The sequence below is a fragment of the Wyeomyia smithii genome, chromosome 2 (assembly GCF_029784165.1).
Source record: "Wyeomyia smithii strain HCP4-BCI-WySm-NY-G18 chromosome 2, ASM2978416v1, whole genome shotgun sequence".
In the NCBI taxonomy this organism is placed as follows: Eukaryota; Metazoa; Arthropoda; class Insecta; order Diptera; family Culicidae; genus Wyeomyia; species Wyeomyia smithii.
The window spans coordinates 113,092,158-113,115,011 of NC_073695.1; the positions used below are offsets into that span (position 1 = coordinate 113,092,158).

The 22,854-nt window shown below is 42.8% G+C and overlaps 1 protein-coding gene across 2 annotated transcripts in view; it reads right to left on the bottom strand.

The window, feature by feature from the left end:
* LOC129725547 (homeobox protein 5) overlaps positions 1 to 22,854 on the bottom strand; it is a 425,481-nt gene that overhangs the window by 37,846 nt on the left and 364,781 nt on the right. For both annotated transcript variants that reach the window (XM_055681523.1, XM_055681521.1), the window contains exon 3: positions 1,605 to 1,804. In XM_055681523.1, the coding sequence (XP_055537498.1) occupies positions 1,605 to 1,804 (200 nt within the window). The remainder of the gene's footprint in view (positions 1 to 1,604; positions 1,805 to 22,854) is intronic.

Sequence of the window (22,854 nt, forward strand, 5' to 3'; positions counted from 1 at the left end):
GGTTCCGGCCCAGCTGTTGCTGTTGACTTTTTTTCGATTAGCGAAAATGTGTCGGCTCTGTATGCTGAATGCGTTTCGTTATTTCTCAGAAAACCCGGCCATTGAAGTGCCGCGTTACCATTTGCAGAGGTGAAAGCAGCACGGTGGAACCAAGAAGGAGAGGTTCCAGACTACTAATGCAGGTGACAGGTGTTAAAATTCATCCTATAATTAATATTCATCGCTAGACTAGACCACGCCAATGTTGGAGCGAACGGTCGGCATGCAGAATTTGCCGGGGTGAAAAGGGAAGGAAAATGCACGGTCGGGCAAAGTTTTGCGTGCGCAATTCCGACTACGTGTTTGCGTTGGCCACTTGTTCGGCCAACCTGTCTGTTCGGGTGACAACTAGGGGTGCATTTGACTTTTCAGTTTTTACGTGCCTAAAATGCATTCGTCAGCCATTCAGCGATAGAATAAATCATTTGAGGCGTTTTGGATAGATGATACAAAGCATCACACGGCCGTAAATCATTTATAACAAATTTTCATATCTACTAAATAATGGATAAATTTTCTTAGTATATAATGTCGTTTACTAACGCACTCAGTTTTGCATCCTTGCAGCTTCGAGCACAGATCGGTTCGTTCTGTACTCTGATGCATCTCGGAATTGTACAGAATTTCCATAAATTAAAGCTGACAGTCACGGCGAAATAAAATTTTTGCTTGCAGCAAAACATGATCGTTTTAAATTATAAAACCATCGGAATGAGAGGATATTTATTCGTTAGCCTCATTCTTGCTGTCACAGGGTAGATCTTGTCCATGGCGCTCATTTTTTCTCGAAAGTGCAAGATCTCGAAAAACGCAGCACAGCTGGAGAGGAACTCGGAATAAATTGCACGGGGTCGTGAAGCAATTCATTTCAGTCCCAAGTGATGTCAAAATACTGCCAGTTTGAATAAGGTTTCAAATCAACGAATGTGAATATTTGTTTAGCGGTTTTGCGGCGTCCATTGGGAATGTCAGCGAGTGATTTAAATACAGCGAAGCAATGCACCTGGGGGTTGTGCGACGACTGGTAATCCGCGGATGGATTCCAAAGACATTTTACACTGGCTATTTTTCTTCGCGGATTACTTTTCCTACACATTCGCCATCGAGCGAGTTGAATGACCTGCCGGTCCATGGGAAAGCGATTCTTGCCCTCAGCAGAAGACGCCTGCACATTGCGATTGCTGGCGGATGTCTTGCGTCAATATTATCGCAAAAGTACACCGGCTTTGATCTATATGTAACGCTAAATAAAAGATGCCTTTGGAATGAACAAAGGTCTGAGAAAAGGACTGTTTTTTCCCTCCAAGTTTAAGTTTTCGAGCGATGTCTCAGTTGACAGGGGGAGGTGAATTATTTTTATGTTTTACTATTGTGTTGTGATGATATTATTATGCCGTTGGCTAGAATCGATATAGAATATATCCCTCTTGAAGAAAGTCGTGGTTTCGTTGAAAGCAATATTTCTATTGAAAAAAAAAAAATAGCCCTTGTTTCGACGGGGTGTAGCCAGTTCCTTGTATGGAAATAAAAATATACACAATGATTTGATTTTGATGCTGACTTACGGGTACAGACGGATGATTAGAGTCGGCGTTTAGAGGTGCTGCTACGGCTGCTGCTAAGTCGTCGGTGATGAACTGGATTGGCAGAGCCAGAGCCTCGGGCGGTGCACGACTGGCGGTCACACGAAGACACCGATACACGCCGAACAGACCCAACACAACTACGCCGATGAGCGAGAACGATAACAGGCAGTAGACGTAACCTGAAAAGGTGAGAGCGAATGTTAGTCCAGTATCATTAACAAAGTTGGCGAAAATAACATGTATATATTTGAATTTGCTTCGTAACTTTACATCTCTTTTTTTCAATGGTTTCAAATTCAATGGTTTTTCTTAAATTTTTGAAATTATGTTGCTAACTGCCGTAGCTTCACGCAAGATTTGGATCACGCGAAATCGCATCAATATTTCGCGAAATTTGGATGACAAAAATAAAACAAAAATGTTACCATTACGCCATTGTCATTTTTGTACACGTATTGGTGGAAGATTTATAGATATGACTTCGAGCTAGGTTAAGGGGTAATATCTACCAAATGCTCAAAAAAACAAGGCTTTTTTCATGGTTTTTTTCTAAGGACATTTGAGATGTAAGGTACTCTTTTTTATACTCTTGCAGAGTTACGAAAGGAGTTACGAAATGGTGGCTGTGCAGCGATTGCCGTGAAAGTTGTTCCGCGGTGAGCAGTAGAAGTCGTGCCCAACGCCACCTATCACCAAAACAAACAATTTTTCATTATCTACATAAGTGTCGCTAGCGAAGTATACATGATAATATTTTTAGAATTTTTCTTCGCAAAATGGCAACGGTTTGGAGAAAAAAATTCTTTTTCGACAAGAAAAATCGACTTTGATTGTTTATAACTTTCGTTGTTAATAATCAATCGCTAAAATCGTGTGTACTTCACTAGATAATCTAATGAAGGAGCTACAGTTAAAATTTCAAGTAAATCGGATGTAAACTTTTTCAGTTCTACTGCTCGCCGATTTTGAAAACAAGGTTTCGAGAAAAACGCGTTTAAAGTTTCAAAATGCTTCAAATCATAAGAATCGCAATTATTATAATAATATTTTTTTTACCATCAGTCAGCTATCCCTGCGACGTAAAGTTGTCCTTTCTGGGCCTTATTTGCCTCTTCTTCCTTTTTTTTGTCTGGTGTAAGGCTGCGCCTAGACTCTTTCGCGATATCGGACATGCGATGCTCAGCGACTTTGACGCGGTTGGCGTCCGATCCCACGCAAAACTCGTACATATACGGTCCAACGGTTAACCCAAGAGCATGATTATGTATTAGAGGACAGTTAAAAATATCGGCATCACCGCAGTTCGAGCAAGCCACAAAAATCTGGAAGCCTAGTCCACGCTTGCTCAACTGTGAAAACCGCACATCACTATTACATTTTTTACACACTCCTAATTCAAAAAGGGCAGTAAATACAGCGAAAAATGTATGAAACAGTAGCCGAAATCCCTATCAACAGCAGGATCTCGGTTTAAATCAGAAGTTTTTATTTTTTCGCCGAGGTACTAACGTACTCCGAATCGCCTTTGAACGCATGGCGGTTAGGCGGGTATTCATTAATAATTTTACTCCGGGTTGTTCTGGTACCTCTTCTTTTACTGCCTTTGTGGTCACTGTACACCTTGTCACTCATATTTAAGTACTTTTGAATATGACTCACAGTTAAAAAGTATAGAAAAACTCAAACTGAGAACGTACACAACGAGAACGGCTGATCGACTAAACAAAGGGAAATTGTGAGTAAACACGTGCTGTAGAAACGCTGTAACGGTCGAAACTTGATGAAGCGACCTCTATACATTAAATTTGAAACACGATATCGATCATAGGAAGCTTTGTAAGCCGAGCATCGCCAAATTAAACGATAAATGTGATGTTGGAGCATGAAGGTTGTGCGGTAAAAACTGATTCAAACGAACTTTGAGTTTAGATCTGTGCCTGGGCGATGTAGATTTTGATTTTAGGATAGTTTTAGCATGATTTGGGCCAATAAAAAAACGGTAAAAAAATTTTTTTTAGTGGATATTACCCCTTAATATACTCTCAGGATAAGCATTGCGTTATGCGTTATACAAAATGAAACGTAAGATGAGGTAAGGTAAAATAAGTTAAAGAAAGGTAAGGTAATGTAAGGTAAGGTAAGGTAAGGTAAGGTAAGGTAAGGTAAGGTGAAGTAAGGTAAGGTAAGGTAAGGTAAGGTAAAGTAAAGTAAAGTAAAGTAAAGTAAAGTAAAGTAAAGTAAAGTAAAGTAAAGTAAAGTAAAGTAAAGTAAAGTAAAGTAAAGTAAAGTAAAGTAAAGTAAAGTAAAGTAAAGTAAAGTAAAGTAAAGTAAAGTAAAGTAAAGTAAAGTAGAGTAAAGTAAAGTAAAGTAAAGTAAAGTAAAGTAAAGTAAAGTAAAGTAAAGTAAAGTAAAGTAAAGTAAAGTAAAGTAAAGTAAAGTAAAGTAAAGTAAAGTAAAGTAAAGTAAAGTAAAGTAAAGTAAAGTAAAGTAAAGTAAAGTAAAGTAAAGTAAAGTAAAGTAAAGTAAAGTAAAGTAAAGTAAAGTAAAGTAAAGTAAAGTAAAGTAAAGTAAAGTAAAGTAAAGTAAAGTAAAGTAAAGTAAAGTAAAGTAAAGTAAAGTAAAGTAAAGTAAAGTAAAGTAAAGTAAAGTAAAGTAAAGTAAAGTAAAGTAAAGTAAAGTAAAGTAAAGTAAAGTAAAGTAAAGTAAAGTAAAGTAAAGTAAAGTAAAGTAAAGTAAAGTAAAGTAAAGTAAAGTAAAGTAAAGTAAAGTAAAGTAAAGTAAAGTAAAGTAAAGTAAAGTAAAGTAAAGTAAAGTAAAGTAAAGTAAAGTAAAGTAAAGTAAAGTAAAGTAAAGTAAAGTAAAGTAAAGTAAAGTAAAGTAAAGTAAAGTAAAGTAAAGTAAAGTAAAGTAAAGTAAAGTAAAGTAAAGTAAAGTAAAGTAAAGTAAAGTAAAGTAAAGTAAAGTAAAGTAAAGTAAAGTAAAGTAAAGTAAAGTAAAGTAAAGTACCCTAGCCCTACCCTACCCGTAACCGTACCCTTACCCGTAAAGTAAAGCTACCCGACCCGTAAAACGTAAAGTAAAGTAAAGTAAAGTAAAGTACCCTACCCGTACACGTACCGTATCAGTCAAGTACCTAGCCTACAACTACCCGTAACGTACAGTACCCGTAACCGTAAAGCTACACGACCCTACCCGTAAAGTAAGTAAAGTAAAGTAAAGTAAAGTAAAGTAAAGTAAAGTAAAAGTAAGTAAAGTAAAGTCGAAGTATAGTAAAGTAAAGTAGAGTAAAGTAAAGTAAAGGTCAAGTAAGTACAGTAAGGTAGTACCTTACCGGTAATGGACTAGCGCTATAGCCAGCGGTGATAATGTCCGCTTGTCCCGCGGCTAACCATCAACTGATCCTGACCCCAACCATCACAAACCCCCACCCGCACCCCGAGTCCCCAATAATTGTGCGGACTTGAAATTAACTTCAGTGGCTATCAAAATTGCGACTTGACAAACTCACCGCAGCTCCGCAGGTCTTATCTAAAGCTTCCTGCGCGATGCGTACATGCCAAAGTCATGTTAAGCTCTGGTTTCCGAAAACTGACAGCTAAAAATCATTTTACAGATATTTAATCTTCCTCCGGCGTGTTTCATGTGTGCGCAGAATGCAGAAATTCGTGATGCTTATCAGTAAATTTCACACCTCCCTGGACATGTTCTCAGAGCCTGCCAAGCTAGCGCCATATGCCTCATAAACTAATTGTTCGTGTGGATACTCCGCGGGCTGCACAGCCCAGTCCGGTAACCGCTGCTGCCACCGCCGGTATTTGCACCTGACATGTGCAAACCTATTACATACCGCTCCAGACAACAATAATAACTGCAAAATTTCCAACCGACTCACGGTAGACTATTTTGTTACTCGAGCGAGGGACCACATCGCGAGCGAGAGAGATAAATGTACCCGAAACTGCGTGACTGATACCATCAAAGATCGCTCGGCACGAGATGGTTTGTTGCCTAATTATGTTGCTCCACGGTAGCACCATTCCCTACGAAAACCGTACGAAAAAAAAACAGATCACATGTTGATGTAAAGTAGCAATTACATGTGCACTTGAACATTCAATTCGCAAACGGCCCATTACATACCCCTGACAGCGTACCTCACCCTGCTCACTTTATTATCGCGGCACATGTTGTCGGCGTGCGGCAGAAGCCCAGACAGATTAATGCTTATCTTATCACGAGGCCGCCAGACGAAGCGTAATAATAAATACCACTGAACCAGCATTAGAAGAGCACATGGTCGGCTGCGACGGTTTTGTGTGTGTATATCTGCGGTGGAGAAAATGCGGGCGGGCAGTGGACGCTCGTGGACTATGATTTTGCATATTACTACGCTCAGAAAATAGGACAGATCAATCATACGGAAACACATTTTCAAAACTCCGCACAACACTTCATTGCGAATTTCTTTATAGAGAATTTGGCAAAACAGCGTTACGTTGAGCGAGAAAATGTGTTACTCAACTACAACGGTACCTATTTCGAAGAGAGATTAACAAAAACAATGGTGTACATCTTAAAGCAAAATACATATAACCGTTGTACTACTCGCCTAATCATAGTTGAACGCTGATGTCGAAATAAAAAAAACACTGGTGAAACAAACGAAAACGTAACGAGTCGTAAATATATATATTTACCATGTAATCTTTATTTTATTTTGAACATACTTTGCTCCTGTAAGTTATTATTATTATTATTAGATGGCCGTACGTCCTAAGACATGGCCTGCATAACGTGGTCCCGCCAATTCACTCGGTCCATGGCTGCCTGCCTCCAGTTCCGCGGGCACCCGGTACTTTGCAGATCGTGCTCCATCTGGTCCACCCATCTCGCTCGTTGCGCCCCTCGCCTTCTCGTTCCCGCCGGATTTGAAGCGAACACCAATTTTTCAGGGTAGCTATCCGGCATTCTAGCTACATGCCCTGCCCAGCGTGTCCTTCCAGCTTTAGCCACTTTCTGAATACTGGGTTCACCGTAGAGGCGCGCAAGCTCGTGGTTCATCCTACGCCTCCATACTCCGTTCTCCTGCACACCGCCAAAGATGGTTCTTAGCACCAGACGTTCAAAAGCTCCGAGTGCTCGCAAGTCCTCCTCGAGTAATGTCCACGTCTCATGCCCGTAGAGAACGACCGGTCTTATTAGCGTTTTGTATAGGATACACTTAGTGCGAAGACTCAGATTATGCGACCGTATTTTTTTATGGAGCCCATAGTAGGCACGACTTCCACTGATAATACGTCTCCTTATCTCCCGGCTGGTATCGTTATTCTCAGTTACCAGAGAGCCGAGGTACACAAACTCGTCGACCACCTCAAACTCATCCCCGTCGATTGTTACCGTATTGCCTAGGCGTGCCCTGTCGTGCTCGGACCCACCTGCAAGCATATACTTAGTTTTTGACGTATTAATCTTCAGTCCGATCCTATGTAAGTACATTATTAATAATTCGCACTCAGTTGCTGGTCGCTTCATAAAATTGATAAACCCAGTCTAAAGAGCAGACAGAATTTTTATCACGACGTGAGCCTAGGTATCCGACTCCCTAGATTATCGAACCGAATTTATTAGGAAAGTCCAGTCTATTTTCAGCGGAAGAGTAGGATTGGTGCGCTCAAAATAACACGGGAATAACATTCGTCATCGACATCAGATAACGTAGCTTGACGTCAGTGACGTAAGAATATGCCCATGTAAAATACATACCCGCTAATATGTTCACGGGGGATGATGATGCATGACGGTGACGCGCAACAAGCTTCTTTTGCTATCAACATTGCGTTGATATGATAATGAATGCAACGGACATGATTGGCATATGTACAAATAATGTTATGCATTGGTATATATGCGTGTGTGTTCGTTAACGGCTACCACACAAACTCCGCCTATGCTATTGTTATCAGTCCTCTGGACCGAAACTGGAGATGACTAGTGATTTTAAAACAAAACACACCACTGGCGAGTCGATATTTACAGTGGCTTGATTTATTGATTGTCAGTGGCTAGACTTTGGACTCAGACGCCGCTTTACTCGCTATCCGACAATCATATTTCCAGGAATAAAATTCGTATTGACGTGCAGACAGATTATCGCAGGAGCTAAATCGATTAGGGAAGCAGACGGTAGATTAATTCCATAGTCTGGATGCCATAGTAGGGTTAAAGCAAATGAATTTACCGTGCGCTTTATTCAGAGCGTTTTGACGAGGGGTAATCTGGCAGGTGTGAGTTATAAATTCCGTGAATGTGAATGGATCACACAAACATTGAAAGAGATATATTGTACCAAAGTAATTGCAGTTCCGCTGAATAAACATCGATCATTTTAAAGCCTAGCATTGGAAACATTAAATTCACAACAAAATTTGCAAACCATCATCATTGATACATAGAGATATCTCTTAGTGCTCAATGAATTCACGTATCTACGTATTCTAATTAACGTGTGACAACGATGCCAGTCGTGAAGTAAAGGAGACGAATAGTAGCCCTCGATCGGTTACGGTTTACATATTCGGCTGAGATCCCGCAGCCTACATGTCCGCACAGAAGAACACCTGTGCGCTTTGATCCAAAATGGCAAAAAATGAAAATAAATTCCTTGTAGCTTCATTCTAATTTAATATTGTCGCCGGTACAATTGTTTATATAAATGACCCGCCTAATTTTAAAGTGTAAAAAAATATTTAAATCTTTCTATTATAAAAATATGATAAACTCTCAAACTGTTTAGTTCTAAAATACAGAGCAAACCCAAGACTCGACGACGAGAAGGAAGCGTTCTTCGCGCAGCTGGAGCAGGTCTAAGATAGCTGCCCGTGACGGGATGTGAAAGTCGTCATTGTAGACATGAATGCTAAGGTAGGGCGGCGCGTAAACTTTGCGGTCTTCAGTGGAGAGGTAGTCCGAAGTACCTTCTTCCCCCGTAAAGATATCCACAAATCCACTTGGAGATCATCCGACCAATAGACAGAGAATCAAATCGACCACCTTCTAATCGACGGCAGGTACTTCTCCGACAGCATCAACGTTTGTACCTACCGCAGTGCGAATATAGATTCGGACCACAACCTAGTAGCTGTGTGCATGCGCTCAAAACTCTCGACGGTGTATAACACCCGACACCGGAAGCCGAACGCCGCGACTAATTATCGAGCAACTGCAGGACGCCGGGGTTACACAGAAATACGCGCAGCAGCTGGAGGCAGCGTAACCCACGGAAAAGCAGCTTAGCGCAGCTACTTTGTTTGGGGGAGCATCCGATCCGTCATAGGTAGCACTGCTGTGGCGCTACCAGTCATCAGATGTTTTGTCCGCCATAGGCAGACCTCGAACCAGGACATCGGAGCTTCGCCAGCGGCTAACATCGCAGTGTAAGATCGTTTCAACAAGTGCTCTGTTGTTACTGCAACACAATACGAGAGCAAATATGGAGTGATATCGACAGGCCGACGGAACAGCTAAAACTCAGTCTTCCGAAGGGAAAAGAGCCAGCAAGAGGACCGAGATTGCGTAGCGATGGAAAAGCTGCTTAAAGATAACGACACTCGGAAGTTCAAGGACGGCATGGCATCTGATCTTGGTGCACGAGCAGAAGACAACAGGATTCCAGCCTCCGATCTCCTGGAGGTGGAGGAGGAGATTGACCGGCTGAAAAACCATAAAGCTGCTGGAGTCGACCAACTTCTCATCGAGCTGTTGAAATATGCCGGCGAAACATTGGCTAGGGCCGTGCACTATTAAGATTTGGGAGAAAGAACGATACCGGAGTAGTGGATGGAAGGTATTGTGTGTCCCATCTAGAAAAAGGACGACAAGCTGTGTTGCAATTATCGGGCAATCACTCTATTGAACGCCGCTTACAAGGTACTCTCCCAAATACTTTGTCGTCGGCTATCATCATTTGCAAAACAGTTCGTGGGGCACTACCAGACGGGATTCATGAGTACCCGCGCCACCACGGATCAGATTTTCGTGGGTCGACAGGTTATGCAGAAATGCCACGAATACAACATGTTCACACACTCCTTTTTCGTCGATTTCAAATCGGCATATGACACAATTGATCGAGACCAGCTATGGCAAATTATGCACGACTACGGATTTCCGGACAAACTACCGCGGTTGGTCTAAGCGACGATGGATCGAGTGATGTGTGTAGTTCGAGTATCGGGGGCACTCTCGAGCCCCTTCGAAACTCGAAGAGGTTTAAGACAAGGTGATGGTTTCTAGTGCCTAATGTTTAACGTTGCCCTGAAAGGTGTCATTAGAAGAACGGTGATTAACACGAGTGGCACAATATTCTAATAGTCGGTTAAACCATTTGGCTTTGCCGAAAATTTCGACATAGTAGCTTGGACCTCTGTGAAGATACCGGATACGTACATCGGACTTAAAGCCAAGGCTAAACGGATTGGACTGGTCTTCAATGCATCGAAGACGAAGTACATGGAAGGAAGGGGTTTACGAGAATATAGTGCTATCCTCTCATCTCGAGTTCAAATTGGTGGTGGTGAAATCGGGGCGGTTGACGAGTTCGTGTACCTGGGCTCACTGGTATCTGCCGCAAACAATACCGGCAGAGAAATTCATCGGCGCATTATGGCAGGAAATCGTGGATACTTTGGTCTTCGGAAGACGCTCCAATCGAGTAGAATTTGTCGCCGCATCAAGCTAACCATCTACAAGACGCTAATCTGACCGGTAGTCCTCTACGGGCATGAGACATGGGCTATGTCCTTGCGGTCTTCGAGCGGAAGGTGTTGCGTACCATCTTCGGTGGACTGCAGATGGAAAACGGAGTGTGGAGAAGGCGAATGAACCACGAACTGCAGGAGCTGCTTGGGGAGCCATCTATCGTTCACATCGCTAAGATAGGCAGGTTGCGGTGGGCTGGGCGTGTTGTAAGGATGTCAGACGACAGCCCGGTAAAGATGGTTCTAGAAACCAATCCGTCAGGGACGAGACGGAGAGGTGCACAGCGGGCAAGGTGGATCGATCAGGTGGAAGACGACCTGCGGAACCTATGCAGACTGTAGAACTGGCGAACTGCAGCCATGGACCGAGTGAAATGGAGATGACTTTTATGTACAGCAAAGGCCACACCACGGCTTGGGACTTTTACAAGCAAACGTAATTCTAAATAACCGTTGGATCACACAAAACACACGTTTTTGCCAAAAAATCACACATCTCCAGGACTTTTTCTTGCGAAGTTATAGCATTCTTTAGTTTTTTTTGATAACTCTAAAAACGTATAGGGTAAAAAAGGGTATGTGGAGAAAAACTTGTTTTTACAGGTAAGCTTCATTTCATTAAGGTTTCATTTGTCCCAATCCACCCATATAGAGTACGGGTATATTTACGGTAGTTTTTAATATAATGATTCACGATTTTTTGAAGATTTCCATAAATTATTTTTTTCTCGCGTTTGCAAAGCACAAAAGGCTGTATAAGTTTTCGATGGTTTACAAAAATATGTGATATTATACTTTCTATAAATTTTTAGTGCACGGAAATCTTCAAAAACCTGTTAATCGATATATAAAAAACTACTGTAGCGTATGCTCGCCGTACGTAATATACAGAAAAGTCTCGTTAAAAATATGGGAAAAAAAATTCTAAAATATGCTATAACTTTGTAAGGAAAAGTCCTGGAAATGTGTAATTATTGACAGAAATGTGTGTTTTGTGTGTAAATGTAACAAACAAAAGTTATGTACAAAAAATTAAATTTTGAGTAACTTCCATATAAAATAATTTATAACTCTGTACATAATGAAGATAAGAATTTTATTAATTCAGCAAAGTTCTATATTTTTACATGTACTAAAACTTTGTCGAATAAACCATTCCTCTATCTCTGAACACGAAAAAGTTGGTTTCGCCGTTCTCTTTTATGGGTGAATTGGGACAAAGGCGTCGTTCACAAATTACGTAACGCTAAAAATCTAGATTTCAGACCCCCTCCCCCCTATGTAACGATAGGTAACGTTCGAAATGACTCCCCCCTCTAAATTTATGTAACGCTGATCAGCCTGACCCCCCTTCGAAATTTTCAATTTCGAGCAAACATCACAGTTACGTAACTGTCTCTACTACCCCCCCTCCCCCCTACCTACGTGACAATAAGTAACGCAGACTCAACCCCTCTCCCCCCCTTCGTGTGTTACGTAATTTGTGTACGACGCCAAATGAAATCGACACTTTTTTATTTTCTTGTGCTAACGTCTACGTCAAAATGAAATCTGTCATAGTTTAGAGTACTTGAGCTAAGCCCCAGGGATATTATTGGCATCATGCCTTCATTTGCCTCTCTCTATTCTATAGTTCTTAAAGTAACTTTGTGTGGAAAAGTCCTGGAGTTGTGTGATCTTTGGCAAAAATATGTGTTTTGTGTGCCTCAACGAGTCCGCATTTTATGGCGAATTGCAACTAACAAAAGCTATGTGCAAAATACTAAATTGTAAGTAACTTCCATATGAAATCTTCTATAACTCTGTACACAATGAAGATAGGAATTTAATTTGTTCACAAAAGTTTCATATTTTTATATTTTCTAAAACTTTGTCAGATAAATTATTTTTCTATATCTTAACTCTAAAAAGTAATTTTTTTTATTATCATGGAATAGCAACATCCACAAATCAACTCAAGTTTGTAGATTACTCACTGAATGCAGTGGATAATGGGAACGATGTTGAATCACATAGCAAGGCTTGACTTGACCGTATTGATATTCCAATGCTACTGTTAAAACTGCAAAAAATAATGAGCCTGGTCTCTTGAAGTGGCTTGAGTTATATTGAACTAATAGACAACAAATAATAAAATTTCATGGACATTTCATTTTCTGGTTCGAGTTACCACAGGTATCCCCCGAGGCTCCCATTTAGGACCACTTCTTTTTATTAAACAATTTAAACGACATCTCCTTCATATTCAAAAATCTGAATGTGCCAATATATATAGACGACATGAAGCTGTGTTTGGAAACACAAAAAACCAAGAAGACAATATGTTTCAGAATGAACTGGTGTAAGAAAAGTTTACTGGAATTAAATTTATAAAAATGTTATTCAATATCAGGAAATTAGCACACTCTAACATTGTAATTGCATTAGGAGATCAGACTATGGAATAATCTAGATTTAAAACATAACACTATTGACCACTATAACACTGTCATACACAAGGCAAACAGCATGTTAGGGTTTATTCAACACTTCTGCTGCAATTTTCAAAACTCGCACACTATCAAAACTGTAAAAAAGGATCGATAAATAGCATGATGCATTCTTATAAACAACACTGAGAAATCCCGATGTCTCGACATTAATTAAAATAGTATTTTAGATCCCTGAGGCTGAGGACAAAAACAAAATTTATTTTTATCTTTGTATAGTTTAGAAAAAATTATGTTACTAGTCTACATATGGTTGACGAAATTAGTACTTTTTAGGTATGAATCAAATGGCCTTCAAGTACAAAACGAAAAAAATGGGCCTAAATGCAAACCCAGAGGCACCCGTGAAATGACTGAAGTAGATTTTTGATGATTATTTTGAGAGTGTACTGTTTGTTTGCCATTACTCAAATATGACTGAGGTCAACTTAAAGATCAGGGTACCATTTACATTTCTTAAAGCTTGAAGAAAAATAATGTTGTGTCGATTGGATCAAATACTTTACTGAAGTCAGTGGGAAAGGCTTCTAAGTTCCAACCATTTTTCATTGCGATAAAAATAAAAGTTACTTAGAGTGGCGAATGGCCCTTAAGGTTAAAACCATTATAAAAAAATCAAATAAATGTTACAAGTTTTGATGGATTAGAAGTTGTTGAGCGTCTTCTGAAAAAGATATGCTGTTTGCTAGTAGATATGGTTTTCTACTTATTTAAAAATGTCCATCATTTAAAACGGATTTAAAATGCACTCCGAAGATGCAAATTGCTTAAAATAAGTTCGGGGGGATTGAAATAGTGTCCCTTAATTGGAATTTTCAATTGATTATTGTTAAAGTTCACAGAAGCATTTTTATAATTTGAAAACAAGTGCTGACAGAGAAAAAGATAGTGAACTAGTTGATATACCTGTTTGTGTTTCACTTTCCACATTTCGAGTAGTTTGTCCTAATACACAAGAGGCTGTTAAACTGCTGAGAATAAGTTCCCTGCTCTATGTTTAAACTCTAATTTCGGTTTGATTTGTATAACTATTAACTATCTACTGCTTTTAAAATCTCCTGATAATAATTAGCTAATAGAAGTAATGTTTGATTTCAAGTGCCTGCACTTTGAACCAAGATTTTGATGTTGAACTCATGAGATATAAAATTACTATCTATTTCATATTAATTATTCTCTAAACTGCAGGTTGAAATTCTGCTCACTACAAGGACCAGAATATGATAAAGCAGTACACTTAATTCTCTACTGCTCAAAGTTGCATTATTCCGCGAACTATTCTCGAGTTAAAATATTTGTTGGTTTAGTTTAAAAGAAGACTTTAAATTGTTAAATCTGGAGTTATCAAATAGTTTCCACCCCCAGCAGGACGTAAATAAGTCACCTACTCTAGTTCTCTTCGCTCTAGTTTGATAACTTCCATTCGTTTCCGGCACATGCCTTGTAGCGCAAGCTGGTATTTGTGCTCCGCCGTGTCCCCTTGCTTTGCTCCTTTTTGTAGTGTACCCAGCACTAAGTGCCATCGGCTGCATAATAATGTTGTGGCGAAGCTCGCTTGCCGAGGTAAGTTGGAAGTATGCTGTCATAAGCTCAAAAATGGGTAACGCTTTACCAATAGGGAGAAACCGGTAGGGATGGAAGCTTTCGGGGCAGGGAAAACCCTTGGATCAGGAAAAATCAATATTTGGGTCGCAGCGTATTCTGCGACGTATAGCCACCACGAGTACTGCATTGTGTGAGAACGAGAAGGCTCGAAGGGGTTTCGACAGTAGAGATAGAAAAAAGGCATGTAAAACGACTAGGTTTTTTCACGTTATCTAATAGCGAATTTGTTTTTAACGTGGGTTAAGGTTAAACTAAACCCTGATTTATTGAGCGGTTTTTAGAAGTACGGGAACGTGTCGTGTAACTCTAAAAAATAATCTGGAACGATCTGCCAAGACGAGTTGGGAATTGATATATTTTTTGTGGCATTTAATGGGCGAGGATAATGGAATTTGGTATTTTTATACCATATCATCTTGGTTCCAGAAAAACTATTATTATAATGTGTAACAATGCTTAAGTTAGTATAGTATACGATTTGCATATTCAACAGAATGAAAATCGGATGAACTCAGTCTAGGCAAAACACGTTTCTCTCAGCTTTTAACAGTGTTGTTCACTCTGCCGCCTGCTGATAAAGCTGGAACGAATAGTCACGTGAAATTGTTAATGGTGGCCGTAAGTTATACGTGTCGGGATCAGCTGTTTTACTTAGGATTCTATAGTGGCCATACTGTCTGGGATCTGCCACCTTCAGTAGAAAATAAACAAAAACTGATGCTTGACGGGAGCCGGTTAGTTTGATGTGTATTGGGTGATGAAACCAAACTATCAGTCAGGAGTAATCTACATTAGAAGGGGTGGTAGTGTACAGAATGTCCGGTTCAAAGTCCGATCGGAAAGGAATCCTAATTGCTTGATTTCATTCGGAATGGTGTTTTCAGCCATTTCAAAAATTTCATCGTAGAGTATGAAGAATTAAGAAAACTTGAGGGAAATCACATTTTATGTCGTAGCATAACATATATATATATATATATATATATATATATATATATATATATATATATATATATATATATATATATATATATATATATATATATATATATATATATATATATATATATATATATATATATATATATATATATATATATATATACATATATATATATATATATATATATATATATATATATATATATATATATATATATATATATATATATATATATATATATATATATATATATATATATATATATATATATATATATATTTGGCAGAGCTGTATGCCACCACGGGTCGGTATTTGGCGATTACCGTAGGCCACGGAAGTGCTAACTGCAAGAACGCAGTCCCGGACCATCAGCGAGAGCTAGCCTAGGATGTGGTGAGACTCAGGCATTGGGCCGCCGAATTCTCACAAAAGCCACATTATCCGGAAGCAGCTCTGACGGAGCGAATAGTGCCGCTCCCACCACCCAAATGCACTAATTCGCCCATTGGGATTGATGCCAGTAAGTTCCCAATTACGGTAACTGGTCGCAACGCCATATGATAAGAGTCGGATTTCGTTTTCGTACCACGATTCTGGGCTGGCACCTGCGCCGAGCTCCCTTAGTAAGGTCGTGTGACAACGGCTTGAAACGGCGAGACAACAACCGGTGCAGGGGTCTCCGTCCCGTAAAACCTGGCAGGCCTTCCAGTACGTTCCAAATTCATTGCCCGGTGGGAACCGGGCAGGAGTGGGATCAGATGTCCTTTCCTGACTTGCGCCGGTCGGGGGTGTCATAGTTGCTCATAAGGCGCTATGGCAGCCGCCCCTAGCCATGGCCTCACTGCTTCGGCATAGACTACCATGGGACCAGATAGGCGACCACTCCAGTATGGATAAGGATAGCGGCTGGAAGGGGGACCCACTTAACAAAAATGAACAAAAATAATGAAGATCAACAATTGGGCGCAGATGGGTTGAAAAACCCGTTTGCACGAGGAGGCATCCAGAGGTCTCCGCCGAGAAAGGCGGAGATGGATGCAGTAAAGGACGCCTGCGAAGACGGCAAAGGCAGTACGCCTACCGGATCGACGCAAGACATCGCAGTGGCTGGTCCACTGTTGATAAAGGCGGTCGGAAGACAGCGAGACACGCTACCAAAGGTAGTAGCGCTGTCGGAGCAGCTCGATGCCATAATCGAGTTTGCGAAAAGTCGCACCAACACGACGAAGTACCTGAAGCAGGCTCTCTACATGCTTCGGTCCTCCGTCGATGCTGCGAATAAGGAGCACGCCGAGCTCAAGGCAAAAGCAGTGGCTGCAGAGAAGAATGCAACGGAGGTGACCGGAAGGGCGACGAAGTCGGTCCAAACGGACACCTGCATGTTTGCAGCGGTTTGCGCCTCCGGGTCAGCCGCAAAAAGAGCAAGGCAGTCTCCGGGGGAAGCCCCCGAGAACAGCAAGAAACGGTTGGTTGTGCTAAGCCCGCGAGATAGCACACCAACGGCCTCCAAGTCCGCCGAAAAGTCTGCCGAAGTGGCAGCTACAGAAAACCCTTGGGTTACCGTGGGAGGAAGGAAGCGCCAAAAAGACAGCAAGCGCAACGATGAGAAGGCGACAAATCGTCCAAAAACGGGAAAGAAGGCGCGAAGCAGGGGCGACGCCCTCATACTCAAGACGGATGGGTCCAAGTACTCCGAAGTCTTGAAGAAAATGAGAGGCGAAACCCAGCTCAAGGATCTGGGAGCGGATGTGCGGACCATCCGTCGTTCTCGCACCGGCGAGATGATCCTTGAGCTCCGTAAGGATGCTAAAAACAAGGGCGCTGCCTACAAGACGGTAGCCGAGCAGGTCCTCGGGAAAGATGTGCAAATTCGGGCACTCACCTCAGAGGTGACTCTCCAGCTCAAAAACCTGGATGAAATCACCGAGAGGTGCGATATTGCACAGGCCCTCAAGGAGAAGTGCGGAGTGGAAGTAGCCACTGAGGCAATTCGCCTCCGAAAGGGTCCAGCGGGGACCCAGGTGGCCACTTTCCGGCTTGCATCGGCCGATGCAACTCTGGCCCTGAAGACAGCCAAACTTAAGGTTGGCTGGTCAGTATGTCCCCTGAGCATACTCCAGAAGCCGGACGTTTGCTTCAGGTGTTTCGAGGGAGGACACAAGTCCTGGACCTGCAAGGGGCCCGATAGGAGCCAGTTATGTAGGCGTTGTGGTGGTGCTGGCCATAAAGCTAAAGACTGCGGGGAGCCTCCCAAGTGCTTGGTATGTACTGGAAAACGGGACGCCAAGCACTTTATGGGAGGCCCACGGTGCCCAGCCGGTAAGGCGGCCACGAAACCACGGGCGTGAGGGTGACACAATTGAACCTGAACCATTGCTATGCGGCACAGCAGCTGCTATACCAAGCAGCGTCTGAGTCGCGGTCGGACATCGCAATCGTATCGGACCCCTACTGCATTCCTCCCGGAAACGGTAATTGGGTTGCAGATAAGTCCAGTACGGCGGCCATATGCACGACCAGCAAGTTCCCGGTTCAGGAGGTTGTGTCAACCTCAAATGAAGGATACGCGGTTGCCAAGGTGGACGGAGTGTTCTACTGCAGTTGTTATGCTCCGCCGCGTTGGTCTATCGAAAGGTTCACCCAGATGGTCGATTTGTTATCTATGGAGCTGACGGGACTAACACCCTTAGTAGTGGCGGGCGACTTCAACGCTTGGGCTGTTGAGTGGGGAAGCCGCCGCACGAACCAGAGGGGCCAGATCTTGTTGGAAGCTTTGGCAAAGCTCAACGGGCTGTTGAGTGGGGAAGCCGCCGCACGAACCAGAGGGGCCAGATCTTGTTGGAAGCTTTGGCAAAGCTCAACCTAGATCTGGCCAACGTTGGAACCAAGTGTACATTCAGCAGAAATGGTGCGGAGTCGATCATCGACGTGACGTTCTCCAGCCCAGGACTGATCGTGAACTGGAGGGTAGACGATGGCTACACCTATAGTGACCACCAGTCGGTCTGCTATAGCGTAGTCCAGAACGTGAGGCGGCAGGCGACGGGTAGAGCCAATACTCCGACCGTCCGCGGATGGAAGACATCGCATTTCGATGCCGAGGTATTTGCAGAAGCAATGAGAAGAGAGCGCGAGGGGGGCAGTTGGCTCCGCCCGAGTGCTGACCAATTAGTTGCCACATTATCGCGGGCGTGCGACGCCACCATGCCTAGGACCCGCCAACCTAGGAATGGTAAGTCACCGGTATACTGGTGGACCGACGCGATAGCGGACCTCCGTAGCGCGTGCCTCCGTGCAAGACGGATGTTGCAACGTGCACGTACCGATGCACAGAGGGTAGAGCGCCGTGTAGTATTCGGATCTGCAAGATCGGCGCTTAAAAGTGCGATAAAGGCGAGCAAAAGGGCCTGCTTCGATAGGCTATGCGCGAGTGCCAATACGAATCCGTGGGGCAACGCCTACAGAGTCGTAATGGCGAAGACCAAAGGCGTGTTGGCGCCTGCAGAGCGATCACCAGCGATGCTGGAGCGTATCATCGAGGGACTCTTTCCACGACACGAGCCAAATCCTTGGCCTCCGGTTGCTGAGTCTCACGTCCGACGTTCCAGTATCTCAGACACAGACCAGGGATGGTCGGCCAAACTGCCGGGCATCCAATCCGTGAGAGACGGCAGCCGTGCAGAGGTTGTGGAGGAGGTAAGGGTTACGAATGAGGAACTCATCGTGATCGCAAGGTGAGCAAGGCACCGGGACCGGATGGAATCCCGAACTTGGCCATCAGGACGGCCATGAAAGTGGCCCCCGATCTATTTCGAGCAGTCATGCAGAAGTGCCTGGATGACTGCCTCTTTCCGGACAGGTGGAAGCGACAGAGATTGGTGCTGTTGCCGAAGGCTGGGAAACCGCCAGGGGACCCATCGGCATACAGACCTATCTGTCTGCTGGACACTACGGGCAAGGTGCTTGAGAGGATTATCCTCAACAGACTGGTGAAGTACACAGAGGGTGTAAACGGTCTGGCAAGTAACCAGTTCGGCTTCCGGAAAGGTAGATCCACGCTGGATGCTATTCTCTCTGTCACCAAGACGGCAGAGGTAGCACTCCAGCGTAAGAGTTGGGGCATTCGCTATTGCGCAATCGTCACGCTTGACGTGAAGAATGCATTCAATAGCGCCAGTTGGGACTCCATAGCGCTCGCGCTTAGGAGCATCCACGTACCGGTGTCGTTGTACAAGATTTTGGAAAATTATTTCCAGAATCGGGTACTAGTTTACAACACGGAGGAGGGTCAGAAGTGCGTCCCAATCACCGCAGGGGTACCGCAAGGTTCCATCCTGGGCCCGGTGTTGTGGAATGTCATGTATGACGGGGTGTTGAAACTAAAGTTCCCTGTAGGGGTTGTGATCGTCGGTTTCGCAGACGACATCACGCTAGAGGTCTACGGCGAGTCGATCGAAGAGGTCGAGTTGACGGCCGCGCACTGCATACGCAAGGTCGAAGACTGGATGCACTCTAGGAAACTGGAGTTAGCGCACCATAAAACGGAGGTTACGGTTGTGAACAACCGCAAATTAGAGCAACAGGCGGTGGTCAGAGTCGGTGACTGCACCATTACCTCAAGGCGTTCCTTGAAGCTCTTGGGGGTTATGTTTGACGATAAGCTCACATTTAAGTATATGGCAGCAAGCGTAAACTTCTTGCCAGCGTGGTTTCGTCCATACTTAGGTATGGTGGGCCAGCGTGGTCCAAAGCGTTAGGTACCAACAGTCATCGTCGAAAACTGGAAAGTACCTACAGGCTCATGTGCCTGAGGGTTGTGAGCGCGTACCGTACAGTGTCATACGACGCAATCTGCGTCCTGTCCGGCATGATGCCTATCAGCATAGCCATTAAGGAGGACGTAGAATGCTTCGATCAACGTGACACAAGGGGTATACGAGGCACCAGAAGGTCATTCTCGATGATCAGATGGCAGCAGGAATGGTCCAATTCGGCAAAGGGTAGATGGACGCATCGACTTATTCCGGACGTATCCGGATGGGTCGGGAGGCGCCATGGAGAAGTTAACTTCCACTTGACACAGATTCTGTCAGGTCATGGTTGCTTCAGGCAGTATCTACACAGATTCGGGCATGCGGGGTCCCCCATGTGTCCCGAGTGCGCGGATGCGGAAGAAACTGCTGAGCATGTCTTCTTCGTGTGCCCTCGTTTTGTGCATGCGCGGAGCGACATGATGGTAGTGAGCGGGCCAGACACCACTCCGGACAACCTAGTTCGGAGGATGTGTAAAGACCCAAACATTTGGAGGGCGGTTTGTACAGCCGCCTCTCAAATAGTTTTAAAATTGCAAAACAGGCGACAGGTTGACCACCGACACGCCAGTGTTAGCTAACGGCCAGTCTCCAGGTTAGTTAGCTAAGTTAGCAAAGAGATCTATAGAACCAAGAGGGTGCACAGAGCACAAAAGCCGCTCCCCGAAGCAATACCTAGCGGTGGTCCCGGGGAGTATTATGGGCTGGAGACTGGAGGGGTTTTAGTGGGTCCGGTCACTGATTCAAACCAACCCCACACTCCCTGAGGTTGGTCACCTCAGGGGTTTGGATGCAAATTTCCCCTCCACCTGAAACAAAAAAAAAAAAAAAAATAAATATATATATATATATATATATATATATATATATATATATATTTATATATATATATATATATATATATATATATATATATATATATATATATATATATATATATATATATATATATATAATATATTTTTTTTTTTTCGATTTGGTATATTTTTTCAGTTTTGACGCAATTATTTCAGAGTATATTTTCGGACAAATACTAGCATTACGAGTTACGATTTTTTCTAAAGGTGATATTCGAGAAAATAAAAAATATGTGATACGATTAATTGTTGGCAGTTTACAACGCCTTAGGCACTAAAGATTTATTCTACTTATTAACTCGATGATGTATACCTGTAACAGAAAAAAAAGCTCCATTAATATTCGTTACTCAAAGGTTTGGAATTTGTGTTTGTAAATTTACTATTTTTTTTGATTCAGAATGTAGAGTAAGATAAAACCCAATCAAATCGGGAAGGTATGTACATTTAATCACACGATACTGCGCATTCTGCAAATATTTTGCACTGGCGCGGTAACTACGGAAGAAGCCAACCTATGATTTGCACGCGAATATCTTCTGCTTCGCCAAAACTAGTTTCCCACATGCACACATGCATACTCATTCAAGCACGCATGAGCTCCGTTAACCTTGGCAGGCGGCTGGCCCACTAAATTCGGCCCACATACGGTTGGAAGGTGACGCTCTGCCAACGTTAGCTACTGGTGGCTGTACGGCCGCACCCGGCCGTAGTCTCGCACAGTCGTTGTTGCGGGTTCTTTTTTCGTGCTTTTGTCTGCTGGCTTGGCAGCAGTGATTAGACCGTCAACCTCGGTCGATGACGGTACAAAATAATCGCGCAATATAATATCAATAACGAAACGGCCCGCCCGCCGCCACGAGTCGGTTTTTTGGTAATTGTTTGCGGATGCGCCGTTACGCAGTCGCGTTCGTGTCTAGACTGAAATTAAACACTTAGGAATTGTTTTGATTTTTCTAAACTACCGAGCAACTGGATGGAACTGATTTTAGCCGATCGATTTCGGCAAGCTAGCGACGATTTGGCATTGGCCGGATTTCTCGTGTGGGATGAAGATTTAGATAGTAGAGCATGGAGGAGAGTATAAAAATGAACTTGACGATGAATGTTTATCTGGATGTCTTTACTTATAGACGGTTTAATGATGGTTACATCTATATGAGCTAGAGTTGTTTTATATTTTTTTTCTATATGACTTAACCTTAAAAATCAGCTTCTGCGAATATATCAATTTGAACAATTAAAATCGTTGAATGACCAAGTTAATGTGAAAACGTAGAATCTGTCTAGTTTTCAGAGAATGATGAAGTGGCACAGATGACATTGGAAGAAATCATTTATATTGTTGTAAAATCTTATTTTCCGATTGAACTGAATCAGCCGCTGATTCCTTCGCTGTTTCGAGCATTTCGTGGAAACAATGTTTGTCAAAATATGGTATTAAATTCTGTGGTAATATTGAAGTGGGATCATACATGCTATAGTAATTAAATTACTATATTAACCAACTGCTTATACATGATGCGCTTAGGCTGAACTACATAGGGGCCTATTACAGACAACGAAGCGAGCGACCAGTTACTCGTCTGACCGATTTTGGTATTGCAAATGGCGAGTCGGTTGGATTTTGGACAAGTAGCTCGTCTGCTAAACTGTTCGACTCGTTCAGCCAAGTTTCACTCGCGTTCTGTTAAACAAAGTTTTACTCGCCTCGTCTTTTGTAATAGGACCTATAATTTTTATTTACAATTTGAAGTTTTTTTGACGT